The sequence below is a fragment of the Numida meleagris genome, chromosome 5 (assembly GCF_002078875.1).
Source record: "Numida meleagris isolate 19003 breed g44 Domestic line chromosome 5, NumMel1.0, whole genome shotgun sequence".
NCBI classification, from domain to species: Eukaryota; Metazoa; Chordata; class Aves; order Galliformes; family Numididae; genus Numida; species Numida meleagris.
This window is the reverse complement of record NC_034413.1, coordinates 71,314,751-71,336,755: the sequence shown is the minus strand read 5'-3', so window position 1 is coordinate 71,336,755 and position 22,005 is coordinate 71,314,751. Positions and strand designations below refer to the sequence as shown.

Here is a 22,005-nt window from a genome sequence, read left to right as displayed (position 1 = left end):
CCAAGTTGCTAGTACATTCTATGCCAAAATTTTGCCACTCATAATTTTAGAAGTTGGTTTACTGACTGTATTTCCCCCACACAACTTATCACACTAAGAAAATACCATGCAGCAATTTTTGTTTAATCTTTTAAGCTAAAAATACTCCCTTCTATGGACAACATTTTCTAGCTGGAATCAAGTACAGTATCTTCCTCTCTTCTTCCTGGACATCAACAACCAAGCCCTCTAACCTCTTCACTAGTTTTCTTCACTCTGTGTTTACTACTTAACTTCTAACTTTCATTTAGCTGTTCACTAAATTGAGTGTCACATACATGGCACCCATACTTCTCAGCACTTTATCAGATCATTTTGTTTGCAGGGTTACAGTTATGTAAGCAAATATCCTGTTACTGAATTTGCTGGGTACTGCTAATGGAGCTCAAGTCAGATGTACTTCTTTAGGTATTTATTGATTTCACAACACTTACAGAAAGTAAAGTTGAGGTCACATTAGTACCTATCATGACTGAACAGACTCATGTTTTCTGAATGTGAGGATTCAACTAGAAAGCAGAATTTCATTTAGTTCTTTAAATATATATATGCCACTTGTTCAAAGACCAAAGTATAACTTCATTCTTAGTCAGATTTACAGATCTAGCAGAAGTTTGCATACATATATGCAGCAAACTTAAAGAATTTTTTGATACCAGATACAGTCCTCAACTGACAGACTGTAAAGTGTCACCAAAGTTCTGTTTAATAGGTATTGGTGAAGTCAGAAGATAAAATCTTCTGTATGGAAATTTAAGTAATACAAAGCTATTCAGTTTAGAACTTATGCTTCTTTGTCCAACAAAAATACTTTCATACTAACAACATAACTTCAACTGAAAGATTAAACAGAAATGTCATTAACAAAACATCGTTTTTGTATCTCAGTATTCACCTGCAACAGAGTTTGGACGAGGCATTATTAAAGATCCAGAACTCTGAGTATAAGGAACAGGACCCTCTCCTGGTGGTACCTCCTTTGGCAAATTCTCAGCAGATCCAACGGCCTCCTCTTCTGCAACGGGTGAACAATTGTCAGTTCTTCGATCATGACTAATTCCTCGATGTGCTCCAGCTCTGAGACTCCCATCCTTGCTCCATTCCAAGCTGGATCCACTACGATCATCATTTTCTGATGAACTTGTTACAGTTGCTGAGAAAGAAAATAAGATCTGAAGTTCACATCAGAAGAATGGCCTGCCTGTGTTAATACGCATTATAGTTTTCATACTCAGATAGTACTTGGGGCCTAGTTCTGCAGTGGATGTTCTGTTCAATTGGAGTAATATTACTTATCTAGAAGGCCTAACAACACAGCTTCTCAAACCTACAAATGCAACCAGAGAAAGCAGGCTTGGCTGGTTTGATTTCGCAGGGGTTTATTTATTTATTTAAAAGAGGAAAGAAAACCAATGATTGTCAGAACTTCACAACTTCACTTCAACTAATGTTAAAGATTATCACCTTACATTCTCCTGCGCTTCTTAACTTGATCCAGTTTCTAAAACAAAGTATTTTGTTGTAACTGATAGCCTATATATGAATATATGCAGCAGAGGAAAATACAACATTTGATGGAAGGGCATCAGGTCAAAAAAGAATAATCAACCAGTGCTTGTTCAAGTAATATCTACATGAACCGCAGGCCTTCCCAGGTTAAAATTTTTACATGTTAAAGGTATATGTGGTGAATCTACACTGGGCTGACAAAATCTCTAAAAAAACCAGACATTACTTCAAACCAAACCCCTAGCCCACCACAAAAGCACTCACTGTCCCTTAGAAACCTGAGGCTTGTCTGCTCAGAAGTACCACCAACAGCTTTTCCCCAGCAAGTGTACTGAAAGCCTTGCCGTGCATACTGTTTCACTCTTTTGCACATCCACAAGAAATTTAAGATCTCCCACTCAAAGTCAAAAACTCGTATTCTGAGAAACACCAATTATATGATGTACATTTTAGAGGAAATATTAGAAGAAAAAGCATTTCAGGCTTTCCATAAACCTTTTTACAGAACTTAGACTATACTCCTGCATGACAAACTTATTTCATTTTCATGGTTGAGTCAGAAAAACCCAGGGGTTTTCCTGAAATACTTTAGAAGTGCAACTCCTCCTGGACTGAAATGTTGCATCAGAGAAGTTCGCCGCTCATGCAGAATAGCTCAGTTGGAAAAAAGTCCTAGTTGTGACTGGGATAGCATTAATTTTCTTCCTAGCAACTGATATGGTGCTGTCATTTAGATTTAGGATGAGAATAATGCTGACAGCACAATGATGTTACAGTTGTTGCAGAACAATGCTTATGCAGACTCATGGATTACTCGGCTTCTCTGCCCTGCCAGCGAGGAGGCCAAGGGTGCACAAGAAGCTGGGAGGGGATACAGCCAGGACAGCTGATTGATTATCAAGGCAGTACTCATAGCAGCAAGCAAGCTGGCAGAGATCATTTTCACATGTAATTCCTTCTAATAACAAAAGTTGTAATTAAAAAATTAAGTTCCTAAAGACATATCTTAAGTTTATTTTGTTAAATCTAGGCATTTGAGATATAGAATTGCTTTCTTTTACTGTCTAACTAAATTTAGTCCATCCCTAATTTAGACTTATATTAACCTGGAATCATATATATGTGTATCAACAAGTCTTCAGGTTAGGGAGCACCTTATGCTTTATTTTTTTCTTTTATATGCTTAACAGCTTTTATAAAATCAATTTTAAAAGGAACTGGTTAAGGAATTAGCATTTAAGAACGCTGACTAAAACAGTAAGGAATACATCTTCCCATAACAGTTTATATTAACATGAAAAATACTTTTTTTTACATCTTACTCTGGACTTCTAGAAAATAATATGAAAGCAGCCACCTGGATGCTCAAAGATATAGGAAGATAGCAGTACTGATACTGAATCATTAAACCAGAGAGCAGAAATAAAGAAGGTGGTCCAAATGAGGCAGCAAAGAATTCAGAGCTTTTCTTTTTTACAGAAAAGACCTACGTAGGTTATCTTAAAATAACTGACAACACACTGGAAATGGACGTATTGACTCAGTTCAGTCATCCAGTCAGTAGCGGATCACACAATTTCATCTCCTCCTTGATGCCCCATTTTAGCTTCACTTTCATGGAAATTACTCAAAGGTCTGCACTGTTTCTAAACTGCTTGATTTGGGTTGCCCTCACAAGAAGTAGCGCTGATTTTCTTTCATTGGAAATCAAACTAGCTTCAAGGTATTCTGTCCTTCATCATAATGAAATGTGTTACAGAGGTAAATATAAGAGATAAACATTAGAAATTAACAATTTTAAATGAAAACATGGAGAAATTAGAACTGCATCATGAAAACAAGAGAAATGCACACCTAACAACAGCAACCGCTCGGTAAAAACAGGTAAAAAATACGATTTCAATCTTTCAAGTACAAAGGATTTGAAATGCGATCTAGCTTTGACATAAAAATCAGTTATTTGGACTTGCAGTACTAAGAGAAGGTTAACTTCTATTAATTGCATTACTAATTAAGATGCTTACCTATTATTCCACTGTCCTTGCTCTCCAGGGTGGAGCTAGGGCTCCTCATGGTTTCACGGGGACTACCTTTGTTGGCTGCTGCTTTGCCAGTACAGCTATTGAGAGTTGAGCATGGGCTATCAGTGCTTGGAGACGTAGTGCTGCTTGTGAGGGTAGAACATGGACTGACTCCTTGACTGGCTATTGTACACTGCAATGTGAAGAAAAAGGAACAGTTATTGCACAGAAGGCAGTTCACCACTGTGTGGAAATTCGGAGACATCAGAGTGAATAAAGCAAAACATTCATTTTCTGACTGAAAACTTCAAGAAGTAGAAGCTTTATCTTGATCGGAAGCCTTTATGACACAATTTCAGATTACTCTTAGAAGTATCTTACAAGTCTTAAAAACTGAGACCTTGAAATCTTAAAAATTTAAGAATTCCTGATTCACTTGAAGAGTTGTAGTGAGACAGAGTTCTCTATTAAATATTTACTGGTAAAATATATATCCAAATTTTGTGTTAGAAGCACTGGAAATGAAGTCTTATTAACCTTTCCCTGTCACAGAAACCCAAACTGATGATTTTTGAGGCCTGGGATTATAAAAGAAGGAAGAGATTGGTAATTACAGTGTTTCAGTTAGCAGATGAACTTCATACAGATACCAGCTACTTGCTTCTCCCTAGCTCCTCTACCACTACCTGAGGAAGAAAGACCACCAAATAGAAGTGAATTTCTCAGAGAGGAAAGGATACCTCCAAAGTATGCTCCTATTTTAGTAAACCACTGCGATATTCCCTTCCTGTAGCTCACTGAGAAAACCAGGAAGAAATAAGGCAGAGAGAACTCTAGATGCTCTTCAGATTCACAGTAGATTAGACTTAGCCTCCTGGACAGACAAGTCTATTCTTTATTTCCACTTCTGTTTTTTCGTGGTTTTTTTTTTGAGGAAGAATGCAAGATCAACCCACAACTAAAAACAAACAACAAAAAAGAAACCACACACAAAACACATGAAACCAAATACCTACAACTTGATTGTTATAATTCAGTTACAATTCCATTGCCTTATGACTCCTGAAATAGAATCTATTTTGGTAAAGTGTCAAGTAATTGCACACAGCAAATAGGGAAAATAACATGAGACCTCTCAGAAACATAATGAACATTAAATACATTTTTTCAATAATCCTACCATGGATTCATTTTTTTCTTCTATATGAGCAGATGTTGGTATCCCTTCTCCCAGTAAAAAACCCAATCTCGTCATCAATTCTTGTGCTGCAGGAGAACAGCTCGACTCTTTATCAGGCTTTGCTTTAGAGAGAGGGGTGGGGAGGGAAAGTTGGTGAAAATTAGTGTTATACTAGGAAAATGTTACAGGAGGTAGAAAGAGTACAATCAAATGCAAGCAGCAGATCTTCTATCAGCTTCTCTAACAGAGAAGCTAATGCCACATAGACTTTAAATTGTTGGTAGGTCTTGGATTCTCTGCATAGCTGCACACATCCAGCGATAAAAACAAACAAACAAAAAAATCCACCTCCCTGCCAGTCAAAACAGAAATGTTTTAGTGAAATCAGCTGTATTAATACAAACAGTTCATCACTGGATTGATGATCAACACCATGACTAGCACGTATCAACAGCAGCAGTATAACACCATCAAAGCTCAGTGTCAGACTGAAAGTCTACTCCAGTAATTTTTTATAAAGTTTCACATTACGTTAAAAAATGGGAAAAGCAGAGTTAATAATACAGATGATTTATAAACATTGCAACTAGTGCCATAATTTTTTTTCTTTAATGCCAACAGTTTGGAATCACCTATCACACTATCCAGCTCTTCCCCAACAGAAACATTTATACAGTATTTAATTCGTTTGACTATTAAAAAAGAAGAAGATGTTGGCCTGTCTTGTCCTCAGGAGTAAATAGTCGATTTCATAAGGTGCATCATCTAATGACTCTGAGAAATTGCTCACAACAGAAATTCTCCATTACAGAACCACCAGCTGCATTAGCTACTACCTGGTCCCATAATGAGGGAAAAGTGAAGGAGAGCCTGAGCTACTTCCCAATCAGTGTGGTGTGAGCAAGGCACCGAGCCTGGGGATCTCATCCCCAGATACCTGGAAGGCAATAAGGACATTCAAATAGTTTTATCAGCACATGGTTTGGAGACTTCATGTAACAAGAAGTTCCTAATTGGTGAGGAATGCCTCAGAGAATGAGCAAAGAAAGGGACAGAGATATAAATGCATGGACTTACAAACGAAGTTTAAAAGAGAAAAAGGTAACCCTCTCAGCCACGCTTGTATACTATCAAGAAACACGACGACTAAACTGTTTCTTTACTTTTGTTTTTCCTTTACGGCTTTACTAGGCCAAATGTACGTCAGGTGAGGATTTTTCACACACAAAAAAACCAAAAGCAAAACAAAACCAAACCAAAACCAAAACAAAACAAACAAAAAAAAAACAACACCAAAAAAAAACAAAAAACCCCACAACATTTGATCTCCAACCACATAAGACACAACGGATGTTTAGTGGCATTTACAAGAAATAGCATATTTTTCCCCAGCTGTAGACTGTAAGAAAACCAGAGAAAACAGTGATTTTAACAGAACTGAATGGCTTGCTCAGTAAGCTTTACTTTAATGTCTCAATTTTCCAGAGCAACAAAGCCCACAGCTTGCAAACATGAGTATTTCACTACAAGAACATACTTCTGCATTTCACTCCAGCTCAAAGCCTACTTAAACACATACATTGCTTAACTTTGTGGACAGCTTAAGGTTTTAATCCACAATATCTGACTGTCCTTTAACAATGCCAAAAGGAGGAAGTTTACAAAGTGGTGTCTTTTGAAATCAGATAGCCAAGGCTTTTGCATCTCAGAATACTGCCAGGTCTTGGAATATTTGACTGGAAAGTGTACTTCCTCTGTAGTAATTGTCATTTTGATTATTACAATTATCTTTAAAATAAAAATACTAGAAATTAAAGAGTTTATTAAATCAACTATTTCATTGCTCTATGAACCGTTACAAAAACCCATTATTATTTTATTTAAAATTTAACCTTGTATAGGTTTGAGTAAGTGTTAAACAGTACAAACGCCAGTTCAGCAACAAAGACAGAATCCAAGAGTCTAAATTGTTCAGCCCATCAATCACCAATTCATCCTTACACACTAGACTTCAGGTTTGGCTATTAGCATTCTCATTCCCTGGGAATACAACTCTGTCAGGAGGAGGAATATTATGAGATGGTCATCTTTAGGCAAGGGAGATGAGGACTACAAGCATTAACACTGTTACAAAGATGGAAGCATGACGGGGACCAAGCTAACTATAACATACCAGGTAGGGCATAAAGGAACAGAAGGTGGAAACAATTACAGTGAATTCTATTTTCACTATTACTTATTAAAAATAGCAGGCTCTTTTTTTTTTTTTTTTTTTAAAGAAAACGCTTGTTTCTAGAAGTGTTGTTTCCTTTCAAATTGAAGCAAAAGAAAAAACAAAAACCAAAAATTACTCATCTGGAACCTGATGATCAGTTACACGCAGTTAATTTAATGAGGTCTTTTAAACTCAAAAAATTAAAAGTAGTATTAAGCACATGAAATCCATGATATAACGCATACAGTCATATACCAAATTATGGGTCATTTTGCTTTGACCATGACATTCACTGTCAAAGCCACACTCTGTTATGGGCTTGTCAAATGCAATGAAGATAAACTTACCAAGAGCACCCAATGGCTCTAGAGAGGGAGCTTTTACCAGCTTTGTCAACACAGAATTCTACCATTACTGCCTCTTCTTACTTTGCAAGCTTTTACAAAATTTCTAAAATGAAGAACTGTATCCAGTGCAGAGCTACACACTTGGAACCAATTTACATTGAAAATAAATTCATCAAAATTCTAGTAGACCTTTGGCATACGCGGTAATTAACAGCAGTTGGTATCACTTTGCCTGCAGTATGCACACATCTCCAAGAACTGAGACAGTTACAAAGATCACGTAAGTATAATGAAAAGCACCTTACTTACTACAGGAATATTGCATATGCCAAACACTCTGACAAATAAAGAATCAAATTTCAGTATGATGCAGGCTTTTTATCGCTTCCTTTGAAATGAATGGATAAAGTATCACTGAACAGATTCTTACCATTTTGACTGGGCTCTTCTTGCTCTGATTGTTTTCTCAGCAGTAGAATTGCCTCACCTGGCACTCTAGGACTTTCCACATACTTGGCCTTTCTGATCGGACCTGTAAAGGAAAATAGCTGAATGTATCTAATTTTTTCCAGATGTACCACAAATTTCAAATGTAAAGTGTCTCTCCTCAGAGATACAAATAATGCAGAGGAACTAGTTCCTAAACACAGCTGCTACTATGAGAACTCAAGAGCTGTTGCAGTTTCAGTCCTGTGAGAAAGAAATGCTCTGTTTGTGCCTTTTGGAATGTAAACCAGTCTGCTTACTGCAACAATCCTGAGGCTTTCCTATATACGTAAAGAGTGCTTTTCTTTTTTTTTTTTTATGTTCAAACTTGTACAACTTCCAGCAGGCCTCCTCTTTACAGAGCTCTCATTTTCTAGTACAACAGGAAGATAATTTTGTTATTGGCACCTCTAAAACTAAAAGAAAAATACTACAAGTAGATCACTGAATCACAGAGTCACTGAATAGCTTGGGTTGGAAGGGAGTTGCCAGCTGCACCCCTGCCATGGGCTGGCTGCCCCAGGCCCCATCCATGTCCTTTGGCACCTGCAGGGATGGGGCACCCAGACTGCTCTGGGCAGCAATACCAGGATTTCATCACCCTCTGAGTAAAGAATTTCCTCCTAATAACTAACCTGAATCTCCCCTCTTTTAGTTTAAAACCATGTAAAAAGTTGGGCTCCCTCCTGATTGTAAGCTTCCCTCAAGTACTGGAAGGCCACAATGTCTCCCTGGAACCTTCTCTTCTCCAGGATGAACAAGCCCAACTCTCTTAGCCTGTCTTCACAGCAGCGGTGCTCCAACCCTCTTAGCACTCTCAAGGCCCACCCTCTGGACCCGACCCTCAGCTCCACATCCTTCTTTTGTGGGGGTACCAGGCCTGGAGGCAGCTCTCCAGATGGGGCTTCACAAGGGCAGAGAAGGGGCGGACAATTCCCTGCCGCTCCCCACTGCCACCCCTCTGCTGATGCAGCCCAGGAAGCGCACACTGCTGCCCAGCTGTTTGTCCTCCAGGACCCCCAAGTCCTTCTCTGCAGGGCTGCTCTCAATGAGATCTTCTCCCTGTCTGTACACATAGCTGGGATTGCCCTGACCCAGGTGTGATACCTTGCACTTGGCCTTGTTGAACCTTATTTCGTTCACAAGTGGGCCCTCTTTTCAAGCCTGTCCAGGACTGTCTGGATGACATCCTTACCTTTTGTTGTATCAAGCGCAACACTTAGCTTAGTGTCACCTGCAAACCTGCTGAGAGTGCACTTGATCCCACTGTCTATGTCACTGACAAAGATCATAGAATCACCAAGGCTGGAAAAGATCTTGTTAAATACTGATTCCAAGACAGACACCTAGGGGACACCAGCCATCATTAGCCTCCAAATGGACACAGAGCCACTGACGACAAACCTCTGGCAGCAGCCATCCAACCAAATCCTTATCCACTGAATAGCCCACCCTTCAAGTCCATCTCTCTCCAATTTAGAGATAAGAACATGGTGTGGGGCTGTATCAAAGATTTTGCAAAAGTCCAAGTAAATGACATCAGCTGCCCTTCCTTTGTCCACTGATGTTATCATTCCACCACAGAAGGCCACGTGATTGGTCAGTCACGAACTGCCCTTGCAGAAGCCATGCTGGCTGTCTCAGATCACCTCCTCACCTTGCATGTGCCTTAACAAAGCTTGCAAGATTAGCACACTAAATAATTCAAACTCAAGCAGCTTTGTATTACTTGATAGTTTATCCAAATACTGATGCATGTTCTGATTTTAAGAAAAGGTGAAAGTTAGTTCAAAAAACAAATTAAAGAGTGGCTAGTAATGGTATTTGCTTTCATAAAAACATAGCGTTCTTAGTTCACGAACACATTAAGTTCAAATATGCCAACTTTTAGTATTAAAGAGTTGTATAATCACAAACACACGTTTTTTGAAAAATAAGCTGATTCACTTAATTTTGCAGCTTTGCACTTTGGTTTCAGGCTGTTTATGATCCCATTCCTTGCTAAATATGGTTTAGTAGCAACTGTAGGAAATGTTAACTGCAGAACCGTGTCTCCTGGCAGCCAAGTTTCTAACTGGAAGGGAACGATGCTGCCCTCTAAAGGCTCCCCAGAAGAAGTACACTGGCACAACGGGATCAACATCTGACTGCACAATAAACACAATGAACAAATTCTGATCTTACAGGCATATTGACTGCTATACATTAATGTACATTATGCCACTGAACTGAAATCCCACCATATATATATATATATGTATCTACATCCTGAAAAAATATGTCAGCAGAATTATATAACAATAAAAGCACTAGCAACATTGAGAGAGTTTTGCAAAAGCATAAACCGTGAATCTTGCAAAGTTACTCAATGGAAAATCAAGTTATTTAAATCGAATGGTGACTGGAAATATCATAATTTGTGGTACGGAAAACAGAAGGTACTAAACACAAATTCTGTCTTAAAGTTTAAGACAACACACTAGGACTACTGCAATTTTTTGAGAAGTGTCTAATAAAGCCACTTGAACTTTTTAAGGTTTTGGTGAGCTTGAGGTACTGATTCACCCTGAAGAAACAAAATACTGTCTAGCAGTCTCTAGAAACACAGTAAGTTACTAGACTTGGCAAAATCAAAAAACCAGAGATGTTTCAGGGGATTTCCCCAGCTTTAGCAATAGATAACGATTTTTTCCTCATCTAAATACAAGCTCTGGTTACACTATAGAGCTAAAATCTCAGGTTCTTGCTATCATGCATCACCATCATAAGAGTAGGAAAGGAAGTATCCTCACTTGAAAGTATATCTGACATTCTGATTTTAATACTGTTAGGCCACAGCAGTGACATAGCTCCAGAGAAAACTATTCTACAGGCAGCATCTCACTTTTGCATCTTGTGTGTTTATTTTTGACTCCTTTTCAAAAGTATCATAAGAATAACAGTCTCAAAAGCAAGCAAACATGACATGTTTCACAATGTCTGATTCTTGTCTTACTTCCACAGAATCCAGGACTTACAGTTACATGATCTCATTCTATGTTTTTTAGTTTTATTCTTTTAAACAAGTAATCTCAAAGTTTAATTCTGTCAAATTCAAATAGGAGAGGCTTCATTCTTTAGTGCTACATAACATTACATATCCTAGGGGAAGAAAAGGAAATCATGAAATGGCAGCAGTATTTTAAGGTATATATTCATCTCCCCAAAGTCCACTGGAAGGGCATTGTGACAAGACAAGCAATCCAGACTTCTAGAAGGTGCCAAGGTTACATGTACTTGATACATGTATCAGATGGATCAATGGAGGATGATGCATAACAGCTGTTCAAGCAGAGGTTTGGGATGTGATAAGCAAAGGCAGCCTAGGTTGTACTGATCATCAATCACACAGTGGGTTACAAGAACGACAGGAGTGAGGAAGGCAAACTGGCAGACTACAAAGCCTGAACTTCAAGAGAGCTGCCTCAAGCTTATTCAAGGAATTGAAGGTTGGAAGAGCTCAGGATATTGGTAGGTCTTTAATAACAGCCTCTTCCAAGCACAAAACCAGCCCACTCTGATACCGCAACAAACAGGAGTCTAGCTTGGCTCACGACTCGGCTTCAGTATAAGAAGGGGGTATACAAGAGCTGGAAGCAGGAGAAAGGGAGGAATTCAGAAATACTGCTGGGCATGTAGGGGCAATGCTATGAAAGCCGAAGTTCACGCAAAGGTAAAACTGGAAACTGACAACAAGAGCTCCTACTGCTACTGGAAAACCACCAAAATATTCAGGAACTGGAGCACTTGCCGTGTCAAGCACTGAAACTGGTTGCTCAGATAGGCTGTGTAGTCTCATCACTGAAAGTTTTCATGATCAGACTGGGTAATGCCCTGAGCTGATCCTGCTTTGTGGGAATGTTGTGGGGTACCAGGTCAAAGGCCTCACTGAAGTCCAGATAGATGACATCAGTGGCTCTTCCCTCATACACTGATGCAGTGACACCGTCATAGAAAGCCATTAGGTTGGTCAAGCAGGATTTGCCCTTGTTGAAGCCATGCTGGTTCTCCTGTATCAGCTCCCTGCCTTCCATGTGCCTTAGCATAGCTTCCAGGAGGATCTACTCCATGATCTTTCCCGGCACAGAGGTGAGACTGATTGACTTACTGTGACTTACTGCTCCCCTTCCCAGACAGAGACCTCCTGCTGAAAAATTCTTCCTAATCCTGCCTTTTTCTGCTCCTTTTTCCATCTCATCAACTCTTCCATTAAGGAAGCTTTTGACTCCAACAAACCAGTAGCTTTAATTCTTCCAGTATTTTTCGGCTCTTTAGTAACTTAAGATAAAGTTTCTCTCTTCCCTCCTTTTATAGTTACAGTCGAGGATTGAACCGGGTCCAGAAGCACTGGTACTCTTCCAAGCTCTTCAAACAAAAAGTTTCCCCACCTCCTATGCAAATAATTAAAACACAATGTCACTCACAGTAGATTGTGCGAACAGGATTGTACAGCCTTCTGTGCTCCAGTTCAGAAGCTCAGCTTACTCTCCTGTGGTTTTGCCTACCCATGGATAATGAGTTTCCAGGGGCTGAACAACTTTGCAGATTGACCGGCAAAAAGGCAGTTATTACCATGCAAGCACTGCAGCAAAGGTACCTCTGTCAGTTGTGCACATTTATCAGCACCCCTGCCTATAACAAGCCAATCTCCTAACACATGAGGAATAATTTCAGACAGATCGGTTCAGGCTCTATCCTGAATCCCTGCCTAGAGGGGGTAGTGGAGAAAAGAAAGGGAAAGAAAAGTGCCTTGCCAGTGACCAGAACAGCAGTTTCAAAAAGACATTAAAGCCGAGTCCGGGGGTACCTAGCCTAGCTGCTTCCAAATCTGTTCTGAATAGACACCTCTAAATTTGCTAAACATTAAGGTCTCCAAACCAGAGAACTGATAATTACATTATTCATGGAACAAAATCCGCTTAGTCTAAAGGGACAGAACAAAACCGACATACTCCCCACAGTATGTTTGCAGCTAATACATTCTGGGAAAAGCATTCTATTGTCTGAGTTACCTGGAGTCAAAAACTACCTGAAGGTACACAACGTTCAAAGGGGAACTCATTAAAGTGTAACGTATTTTCCAACTATTGCATATTAGATAACTAAAAGAAAATGAAACAATCCAGAAGGTAAAATAACCCTTCAAAATTAGCAAATGTACACCTGAGTAAGGATAATATGCCTGAAAGCAATGAGGAAGAATTTCTTTTTATGTAAGTTAAAACCATACATTAAACTGTTTCTGTTTGGATATATATGCTACTTGAAAGCCATTTTATGAACCGTGTTTTCTGTTTTTGTTTTTTTTTCGTGCCCTGCTACACGACATGGCATATTACCAAGATTTACTAAGATGTTCAAAATACTTGCAATATTGTTTGCTTAACAGGATACAGTCAAAAAATTTGCTTTCTTTCAAACACCTTCAATCTACGAACATGCAACTTTTTAGAAAGGTAGGAAATGAAGTATAAAACAACCTCCATCATTAACTGAATCACTTTTGGTGGAACAGAAATGCTATTTTTTTTTTTCTTTTTTCAACAGAGAATAACCGGATTGTGAGTGGATGAAGCAATTATGGAAGGAAAAGTTTTGCCCATCTCCAACTCAAAATGCTGACACATTTGAAGAAATGACAAGAGATAGTGATGCTTTCTGCTCAGGCAGTAGAGAAGACAACCAAAGAAAAGTAATTTAAAAATATCCCTCCAAAGTCACAGATTAACTGCTACTTAGAAATATGCAGAAACAGCAAGGAAAGGAGAAACAGTAAAAGCAAACTGTTAATTAATTTACACTGCACAGTGTTATTCTACGCAATACTTTTTAAAAAAAATTTAATCAGGAAAACATATTTTTTTTCCATTGATGACATAAGCATAACTAAGTACTTATTTTTAAATCAACAAACACAGATGCAGGACAAGATAAAAGGACGCATTTGCTAGAAAAGCAGAAATATACTGTGAAGCCCTCACAAATACGTGTTTTCAGAGCAAGTAACTATTGGTTAACTACAACTTCTACTTTTGAATTTATAACTCTGAAACTCATTGCTAAAATCTTGGACTGATTTTAATTTACTAACTGAAATTTGGTAGGTAATGGGCTCAAAAAAGACTTAGGAAAAACTCTTAATTAAAAATGGATAGCATTTAGTGATACACTCTAAGTATAGAGATACACTTATCATCTCTGAATACACAGAATATTGTTTCAGTCTAGCTGATACTAAATAGAATTTAAATCAAGGAAGTAAGTTACGAAGTATATCATGTTATATGATACACATGACCATCAGCATGCCTGCGTATAAGAATGAGAACTACAGAAAGAAACAAAGGTAGAACAATATTTCAAAGGACAATTTTCTCACTTTGGTTTATTGCCTTAGATATTTTCAAAGATGTTTAAAAGTATTAACAATATTGTTTACATGAAATATACCTCACTGAGTAGTAGTTTCGTTAGAATAGTTTCATCACATCTGAACTTCAGAATGCTTCTTTAAATCTCGTTGCAATCCTTGCTGCTTTCATCCACAATATCATGACAAAAACCTCAAGATGCTGTTTGTAGCTCAGAATTGCAGGGCTTGGAAGGGACCTCTAGAGATCATCGAGTCCAACCCTCCTGCTAAAGCAGCTTCACTGCAGTACGTCACACAGGTAGGCATCCAGATGGGTCTCGAATATCTTCAGATATGCCACAATCTCTCTAGGCAGCCTGTTCCAGTGCCCAGTCACTCTCCCAGTGAAGTTCTTAATATGCTATTGAACAGAGTGCTTTGCCATCAGTACAGCTAGCATCCTTCTTGCTTTTTATTATTTATGGACACTAGCCAGAGCATTTGTATTAAATCATTTTCCATCAGCTTCAATTTGTTGAAACTCAAAGGAATAGCACAGAATGTTTCTACTGGTTAGGTATCTAGTTAGGCATTCATCCAAAACAATGGCACAGAAATGCCAATGTATTCAAAGCACTTCATAAGGAATCTTCTCTCTCTCCTGTGTTGTGTTTTTTTTTTTTTTTTTTTGTCTATTTATCACACTGGAATGATTTTGAAGGTGTGAACATGGCTTCTCATTTGAAACCTAGGAACTGTTAAACATTTTCTGCAAGAGAAACAGCAGTCTCTACTACGCTTATAAAAGTGTGTCACTAAACGAAATTGAGCTGCAAGGTTGGTTAGATACCATCTCAAATGCAGTTAAGTTTTTCCAGCAGTAACAGAACAAGGAGTTAGATCCCAAGCTTCACTTAAGTCTTTGGGAAAAAAAAAAACGAAAAAAAAAAAACCACACATTTCCCTCTACATTAAGAGATGAAGTCCTTGCAAAGCTGGTTATTACACAGGTCCCTTGCAGTAAGAGACATGACTACAAAATACTTTCTGTGCCTCAGAATTCTGCCTGGACTGTAAATACTGATAGTCAACTTAAACGAAGAATACTTGCATTTGCTATCCTCTATTAATTCTTTGAGTAAGAATTTTTCTTTAATTTCATCTAAGATGGGTTGTTCATCAAGGCCTTTCTCAGTGCCAACAAATAACGACTTTTTCCAGTCTTCTTTTTAAACTTCATAAGCTTTACAATGACGAATTTCAGAACTGCTGAGTGTTTGCACAGTAACATGGACAATTTCACCTGACACTCAAGCTTTGACCTGAATGAAGTCAACTGCTGTTAGTGTGTTGGAATGATTTATATGTGCAGAATGCTGATAAAAGGGAACCAGATAGAGTACCTTATTTAGTAAGGCACACACATAAGTATGCGGTCATTACTAAGGACACAAACTGAAAATCAGTAAGTTTCATGCCACAACTTCAACGGCAATTTATCTATTAATATCTTATATACTCAGATACAAACCAAATAAATTAGCTGTAAACCATAAGCAACAACGCTGAAGCAAGTAGGCCCTTAAAACAGTCATTAGTAACAACGCCGTCAATAACATGGACAAAGTTTTGCAGCTGCTTTCTCTACCTAACTGAAATACTAGCCATAAACAATCAGTCTTAAACATATTCAGACATTTCAATAAAAGCATTTGCTACGCAAATTAGAATAATTATTTGCCATATGAAATAACACAGTCAATTTAACAACCAATTATCTTTTTTTACATGAGAACATGCAACAAAGCCTTCACTGTTCATTTTCTTATTGAAAAAGATCGTGTAAAATATAAAATGTCAAGAAGCGTTACTTTTACACTGTGTCAGAAATTGAGTCAAAATACTACGAAGATTTTAGTTGCTCATCAATTTCATTTTACCTGGGGACTTTTTGTTTGATCTTGACTGCATCAAATAAGACTGGCGCGGCAGCAGAGGTGAAGATGGCAAAGACATTGAGACTCCTTTAGCCAAGTTCATCCTGTAAGTATCCCCCGAGATGGGCTGATTGCCAATGGGAAAATCTGCACTGTGGCCAGATGCTGCAACAATCTGCAAGGCATTCTCTGGGCAGGAGTCTCCTGCTAAAAATAAAATGTTGTCATCCGTTATGTGATATATCAAAATCAAAACCAAGCAGTTGTATTGAAATACAAACATTTAATACCATGTATTAAGTCACCATGATCCTTCTCTTCTCACTGGGTACCTGCCACTACAGAATCCAAATAGGAAATTCACTGGAAAATTTAAAATGCACGGCCAAGTGAGGTTTTATTTTACTGTAATAAGGACAGCAAGAGGGAAGAAAAACTTCACCTTAAACATAATAGCAACTTTCCAGATTTCATCCCTAGAGGAAGAACTACATTTCTTATGAAGACAAAAGTATATCTACCACTGAAAGATTTATTAGGATCAGTGTGATGCCCTGAAATTCAATGACCATCTGAAAGTGTACTGTGTACTGAAGTAGTTAGGAGAAATTTAGTCAGGCGACTCCCTACACCCAGTTAAAAGTGTTTCACAAAGAAGCCTTCAACAAAACCACTCTAAGCTCAGTCTCTTTATTTTTCTGTTTCAAAACAGAGAAGTCCAGTTAAATGCAATTTGACAGCAAATTTTTTTATTTACTATCAGGAACAAACCAAGTATTGGTTCACAACACTAAGTAGCAGATCAAAATAGGGAAATGCGCTGAGATCTGTCCCACTAATGAAGAAATGCAGCTTCAGGTAAGTCAAGAATATGTTTTCAAAACAACAGAAGAAAATACATGCTCACAACAATGAATCAAAGACAGCAGAAACACATGCAGAAAGTGCTGAGTTCTTCCTAGTCAGATGACAGCAACAGCTGAAAAGCAAAAGGCTGGCACCTAACTACAGCTTTTTTTTTTTTCCAATATCCAAATTAGGGTATTGCTCAATAATTTACACAAAACTGAATCAGTGTGAAACGTAAAACAAAACTGATAGAGAGAAGAAAGGAAGTACTCATAATATTTTTTACATAGATCCATACAGCGACAAGCAGCATGGTTGAAGTATGGCAATCCAAAGCAGAACTAGAAGAAAACCAACAAAGAAAGCAGAAGTGACTTCTTTTAAAATATGATTTCCTCATATCAGGTTTATTGTCTTACAGTAAGGAAACATTCCAGATCAGTGTGCCTCCATACGATCTGCCTTTCTTGTTCACTGCTCTCATTCAATTGCTACCTTCAGTTTTGAACAGCTGCTCTCCTACCATGATCCACTACAGGCAGCTTAACGCACACACAGGGAACTCCCACAGTGTCAGAATGGAAAAAAACAAACTACTCCTTTGCAAAAAGTAAATACATTTTTGTCTACTCAGCTACCAGTCCCTTCTGCAGAAGTATGCACAGGGGACGGGAAAACCAAACAGGCCTGAAGCTTAATATCTAATTGCATATTTCCAAAGGTGCGTGTACTTAAGACAATTTTTTTCCTAGATACACTATTTTTCTCACAAAAGCCATACATGACAGCTATGTACATGTGAGATAAATGACCTTGAAGAATGCTATGCTAGAGTCAATTTTTTCTTGACATTTCATAAATGTGAAAATTACTCTTTCATACCTTTGAAACCAACTTAACCATCACCTTCCAAAAGTTCTCTTTCTTCAAACAAAATTAACAGTAACAGATACTGATTTTAAGGAAACAACTCTAGCTTAACCAAGTCAGGATGGACATTAAAAAAATAATTAATGAACTTTCTATTATTTATAAAATTACATTACGACTATTACAGGAGTACAGCTATTCGTTTTAAATTCTGGGAACCAGAAAAGTGGCTTCAGTATTTCAGCAAACTGCTGTAATACACCAGTCTCAAAAACAAGAGCAAGTACTGTCCAAGTATATAATTAGAATCAAAAGATCAAACATTTTAGAGAATATAACTACATACATTTTGGCATTTAAAAAAAATCTCATACCTGAGTCACTAAGTTCCCATTTATTTTCAGTGGAAGCCAAGAGGCTAAGGATCATTTTCTTTGTTCTTTTAAAAATTAAACTTTGACAACAGCTGTTTTAAAACACTGATTTAATATTAGATATATTACTACTTATACAATACGGAACACGCAAGTCTGTTTCATAAACTCATAGAATCACAGAACCATGGAATGGTTGGGTTGGAAGGGACCCCTCGGTCCCCAGCCCCACCCCTGCCATGGGCTGGCTGCCCCCAGCTCAGGCTGCTCAGGGCCCATCCACGGCCTGGGGCTCCTCCAGGGATGGGCACCACAGCTCGGGGCAGCGCCAGGGCCTCACCCCTCTATTTGTTGAGCAACACAGATAAAACTATTACGATGTTCATTCCAGTTTCTGGACATGAACAAAAAGCACGGAAGTGGCACAGTAACGCGGGTAACCACAATGAGAAAATACTGCTATTAAGAGTTTTTAACTGGATATGTTGCTGAGGTAGTGATTTGGAACTTCTGTAAGTATTCCAGCTGGAATGCTACAGAGGGAGCGCAAGAGACAGGAGACCAAAGACCAAAATTACTTCCTCCCCCTTCAGGGTTAACAAGTCCACCCACAGCTCCCCTGTACTACAAAGCAAGCAAACTGTTCCTAACTCACTGTCTTCTTAATAAACTGCATGGATTTTTATTTGTCCTTCTCCACTGTGTGAGGTTGGAAACACTTTTAAATACTAACTGCTGCAGCAGAAAAAAAATGGCAGGTTATAATTAAAACCTGGTTGGGATACTACAGAACCACAGAGGACAACCATCAGCCACGAACCATTCCAAGAAAGCAGAAGGTGCTCCTCCAGCGTCCTTCTAAAAGCCGATAGCTAAAGGCAGTGCTCGTGAGCAGGCCCAACGCCGAGCAGGGGCAGCAGCCCACAGAGCTCAAAGCGCTGCCCCGGCACAGGGACCAGGTGCATCTTCTGCAGGAGAGCTTCCCACCACCTCCAAGGATCCAGGAACACTAACAGCAGTAATAAATGGAAAACTTCAGCATCCAAATGCTAAAACCACTTACAGATTCCAAGGGCTGTTCACAAGGAAGTAACCTGCTGATGCAACAAAAGCCACCCGTGGCCCAGGAAGGCCCTGGGCCACTGGTTGCAGGGTGGCATGAGGGTGGGCCAGCAGCATGACAAATTTCACAAATTTTCTAATAATGTCAAATTAAAACATAAGAAGTCCCTTGAAATTGCTATTTTTGAAGCCCTCCAAGTTGCATATTTTCCATTGCCAAAGGAACCTCTGAACAACAAAGTTTCATGAGCATCAGTCACAACCAGATACCTTACTCAGTGGTCAAAGTAACCATAGAAACAACTTAATAGCTTTAAAAAGCACACACAAAAAGCTTTGAGAATGGAAATCAAATCGCAGTTTAGTTGCACCTAGGGATGCGACTGAAAGGCATAATCAGATTAATAATGTGTTGTTGTTTTTTTTTTTAAGATATAAAAAGATACAAGGAAGGCAGACTAATGGAATGATTTGGTAGATCCTACTACCCTTAAAACACAACTTGAACTTTAAGATTAAACTAATCCTAACTAGGATAACTAAAATAAAAACCTTTCCAGTATTTATGTCAGTATTAGACATAATAAAGTGTATTCTTCATACAATACAATTTTCTTAGAAACCAAAGAACTTCAACTACTTTACTAGAATATACATAAACTACAGTATGGTGCTGATGCCAGAAATCAGGTTATTCTGTCATGAAGAAAAAGGATCTCCGTCTTCAAAACAGTGAAAGCTCACCCAACCAAAATGCAGGTTCCTTACGTCTGAATACTGGCAGCAACTGAACGACAGACAGTATCCCACTGGCATCACTCAATGTCTATTTCTGAGGCAGATGATTTTGTCTTTTGTTCCCTTAATTTACCTGCCTAAGTGAAACACAAGACTCTCAGCCCACTTAAAAGGAATTTCTGATAAAAAATTCTGCTGTAACGAAAGGAATCTGTTTACAGATGTTTAAAAAAAAAAAAAGCTCTACAGGATTCTGTTGCTTAAAAGGCTTCCTAGCATGCACACCGTGATGTATGGAGCACCAATAGCACTTCTCAAACAAACAAGAACTTGACTGTAACTCCCCAGTTCTGATTTAGCCTGGCTTTGGTATAAACTGGACAGCAAAGAAGTAATGAACAAACTGCTACGTGACTGCTAAGAACTTCACACTTTTGTAGCACCAGAAGCTGATAAAAACCTGAGAACCATGACTAACCTTCCTTGGAAATAGAAAATATTAACAGAACTGGTGTAGAGCTGCATGTCTACCAAGGTCACTGCTGGCCTACATCAACAATCCTCAGGGTTCAATAAACAGTTAAGACAATAAAGAACTCAGTATTCTCTAAAGAAGAGATTGCTACCAGCATTAAACCTGGTGGCTGCCTCCATCTCAACCTGTTTGCATATGCTTTGTCTGCAAACTGCCCTGGCATTTCTGCTGCAACAGAGGAATCGCTGTATTTGTCTAACAGTAGCATTTCAGTGTTAAAAAACTGTGAGGTGGCTGAACAGCAGAAAAGGTTGCCCAGATAGCCTGCAGCATCTCCACCGTGGGAGATTATCAAAACGTGACTGCACGTGGCCCCGTGCAAGAGTGACTCTGCAATAACTTCTGCATACACATTTACCACAAACTCTGAAAACCTGTCTGAAGACTCTTTAGAATGGAAAGCTGAAAATGTGAGCTTAAAAGGCATAATTCCTCTGCTATTTTAGAGCAAGTATAATGCTCTGAGTTGAGACAGAATTAAGTAACGTTGACATACGGAGCGTGCAAAAGATCATAGGTACTGCTGGGTGATTTTATCAGCTGCTTTACTTCTGCTCTCGATGCACTAAAAGCCCCATGACAGCTATCTGAAAACTAGTGAGTTTTCAAGGAGAGCAGAAGTAACAAACTGTAGCAATCTACACATAGATGCAGCACTACAGTAAGACTGTCTCTGCAAACAGAAATATCCAACACACAGAAACAAGCTATTACTGAAGGTATTCATAACTTCTATTCTGGCAAAATATCTGGTGGGGCACACTCTACCCTAACAAATGTGCCTTTCAAAATGAAAACACTCAAATGCATGCATGTGCATACACAGCTGATTCAACATAATGAGAAAGCAGTCTAGAAGGACAGAAGGAGCCAAGGGACCCAGTCTTTGCAGTGTGGACAAGGTAACCACTCACACAGATCAGGAGTTGAATTAAGACTCACGGGAAGCGAAGCAGTTCATCGGTGATCCTTCTGGGATAAGAAGTAAAATGAATGCATTAAAGATCAACATTTAATTCTCTCGCTCTTGAGAATGAGGTATGGACTGGCCAAAAACCAGGAGAAACTAGCCTGGAAGGGGAAGCAAATTCATTACAGCCTAAGTAACTGGGCAGCAGTGAAGGGCATCAAGTGAGAAACAAACCAAGTAAAGATTAGAACAAATGTTCAAAGGTCCAAATGGACAACCTTTGTCAATTATGCTTGTAGGTGGTTTATTTGCTCACTGTCAGTTAAGTCTGAAATCTGGATTGCTTTTTCTGCACACAAAATATGTTCTCCTGTAGTGACAACTTTTTTTTTTTTTTAAAAGATGCTTTAAAGAAAACAGAGTGATAAACATAAGTTATTGGGGTCACTGAAGTAATTTCTATTTATGTGCTTCAAGGACAGGATTGATTTTCTTTTTCCCTTCTAAATGCACACAGGATTTATCACTGGAATTAGCTCCTG

At 38.6% G+C, this 22,005-nt stretch overlaps 1 protein-coding gene across 4 annotated transcripts in view; it reads right to left on the bottom strand.

The window, feature by feature from the left end:
- Window positions 1–22,005, bottom strand: part of TANC1 (tetratricopeptide repeat, ankyrin repeat and coiled-coil containing 1) — a 74,043-nt gene that overhangs the window by 27,564 nt on the left and 24,474 nt on the right. For 2 of the 4 annotated variants that reach the window (XM_021397622.1, XM_021397621.1), the window contains exons 3-7: window positions 16,129–16,332; window positions 7,742–7,843; window positions 4,750–4,871; window positions 3,573–3,762; window positions 935–1,192 (exon numbers count right to left, since the gene is read on the bottom strand). In XM_021397622.1, coding sequence (XP_021253297.1) covers window positions 935–1,192; window positions 3,573–3,762; window positions 4,750–4,871; window positions 7,742–7,843; window positions 16,129–16,332 — 876 coding nt within the window. Of the gene's footprint in view, window positions 1–934; window positions 1,193–3,572; window positions 3,763–4,749; window positions 4,872–7,741; window positions 7,844–16,128; window positions 16,333–22,005 lie in introns of those variants that run through there. The other 2 variants (XM_021397623.1, XM_021397624.1) reach the window with 2 other exon arrangements.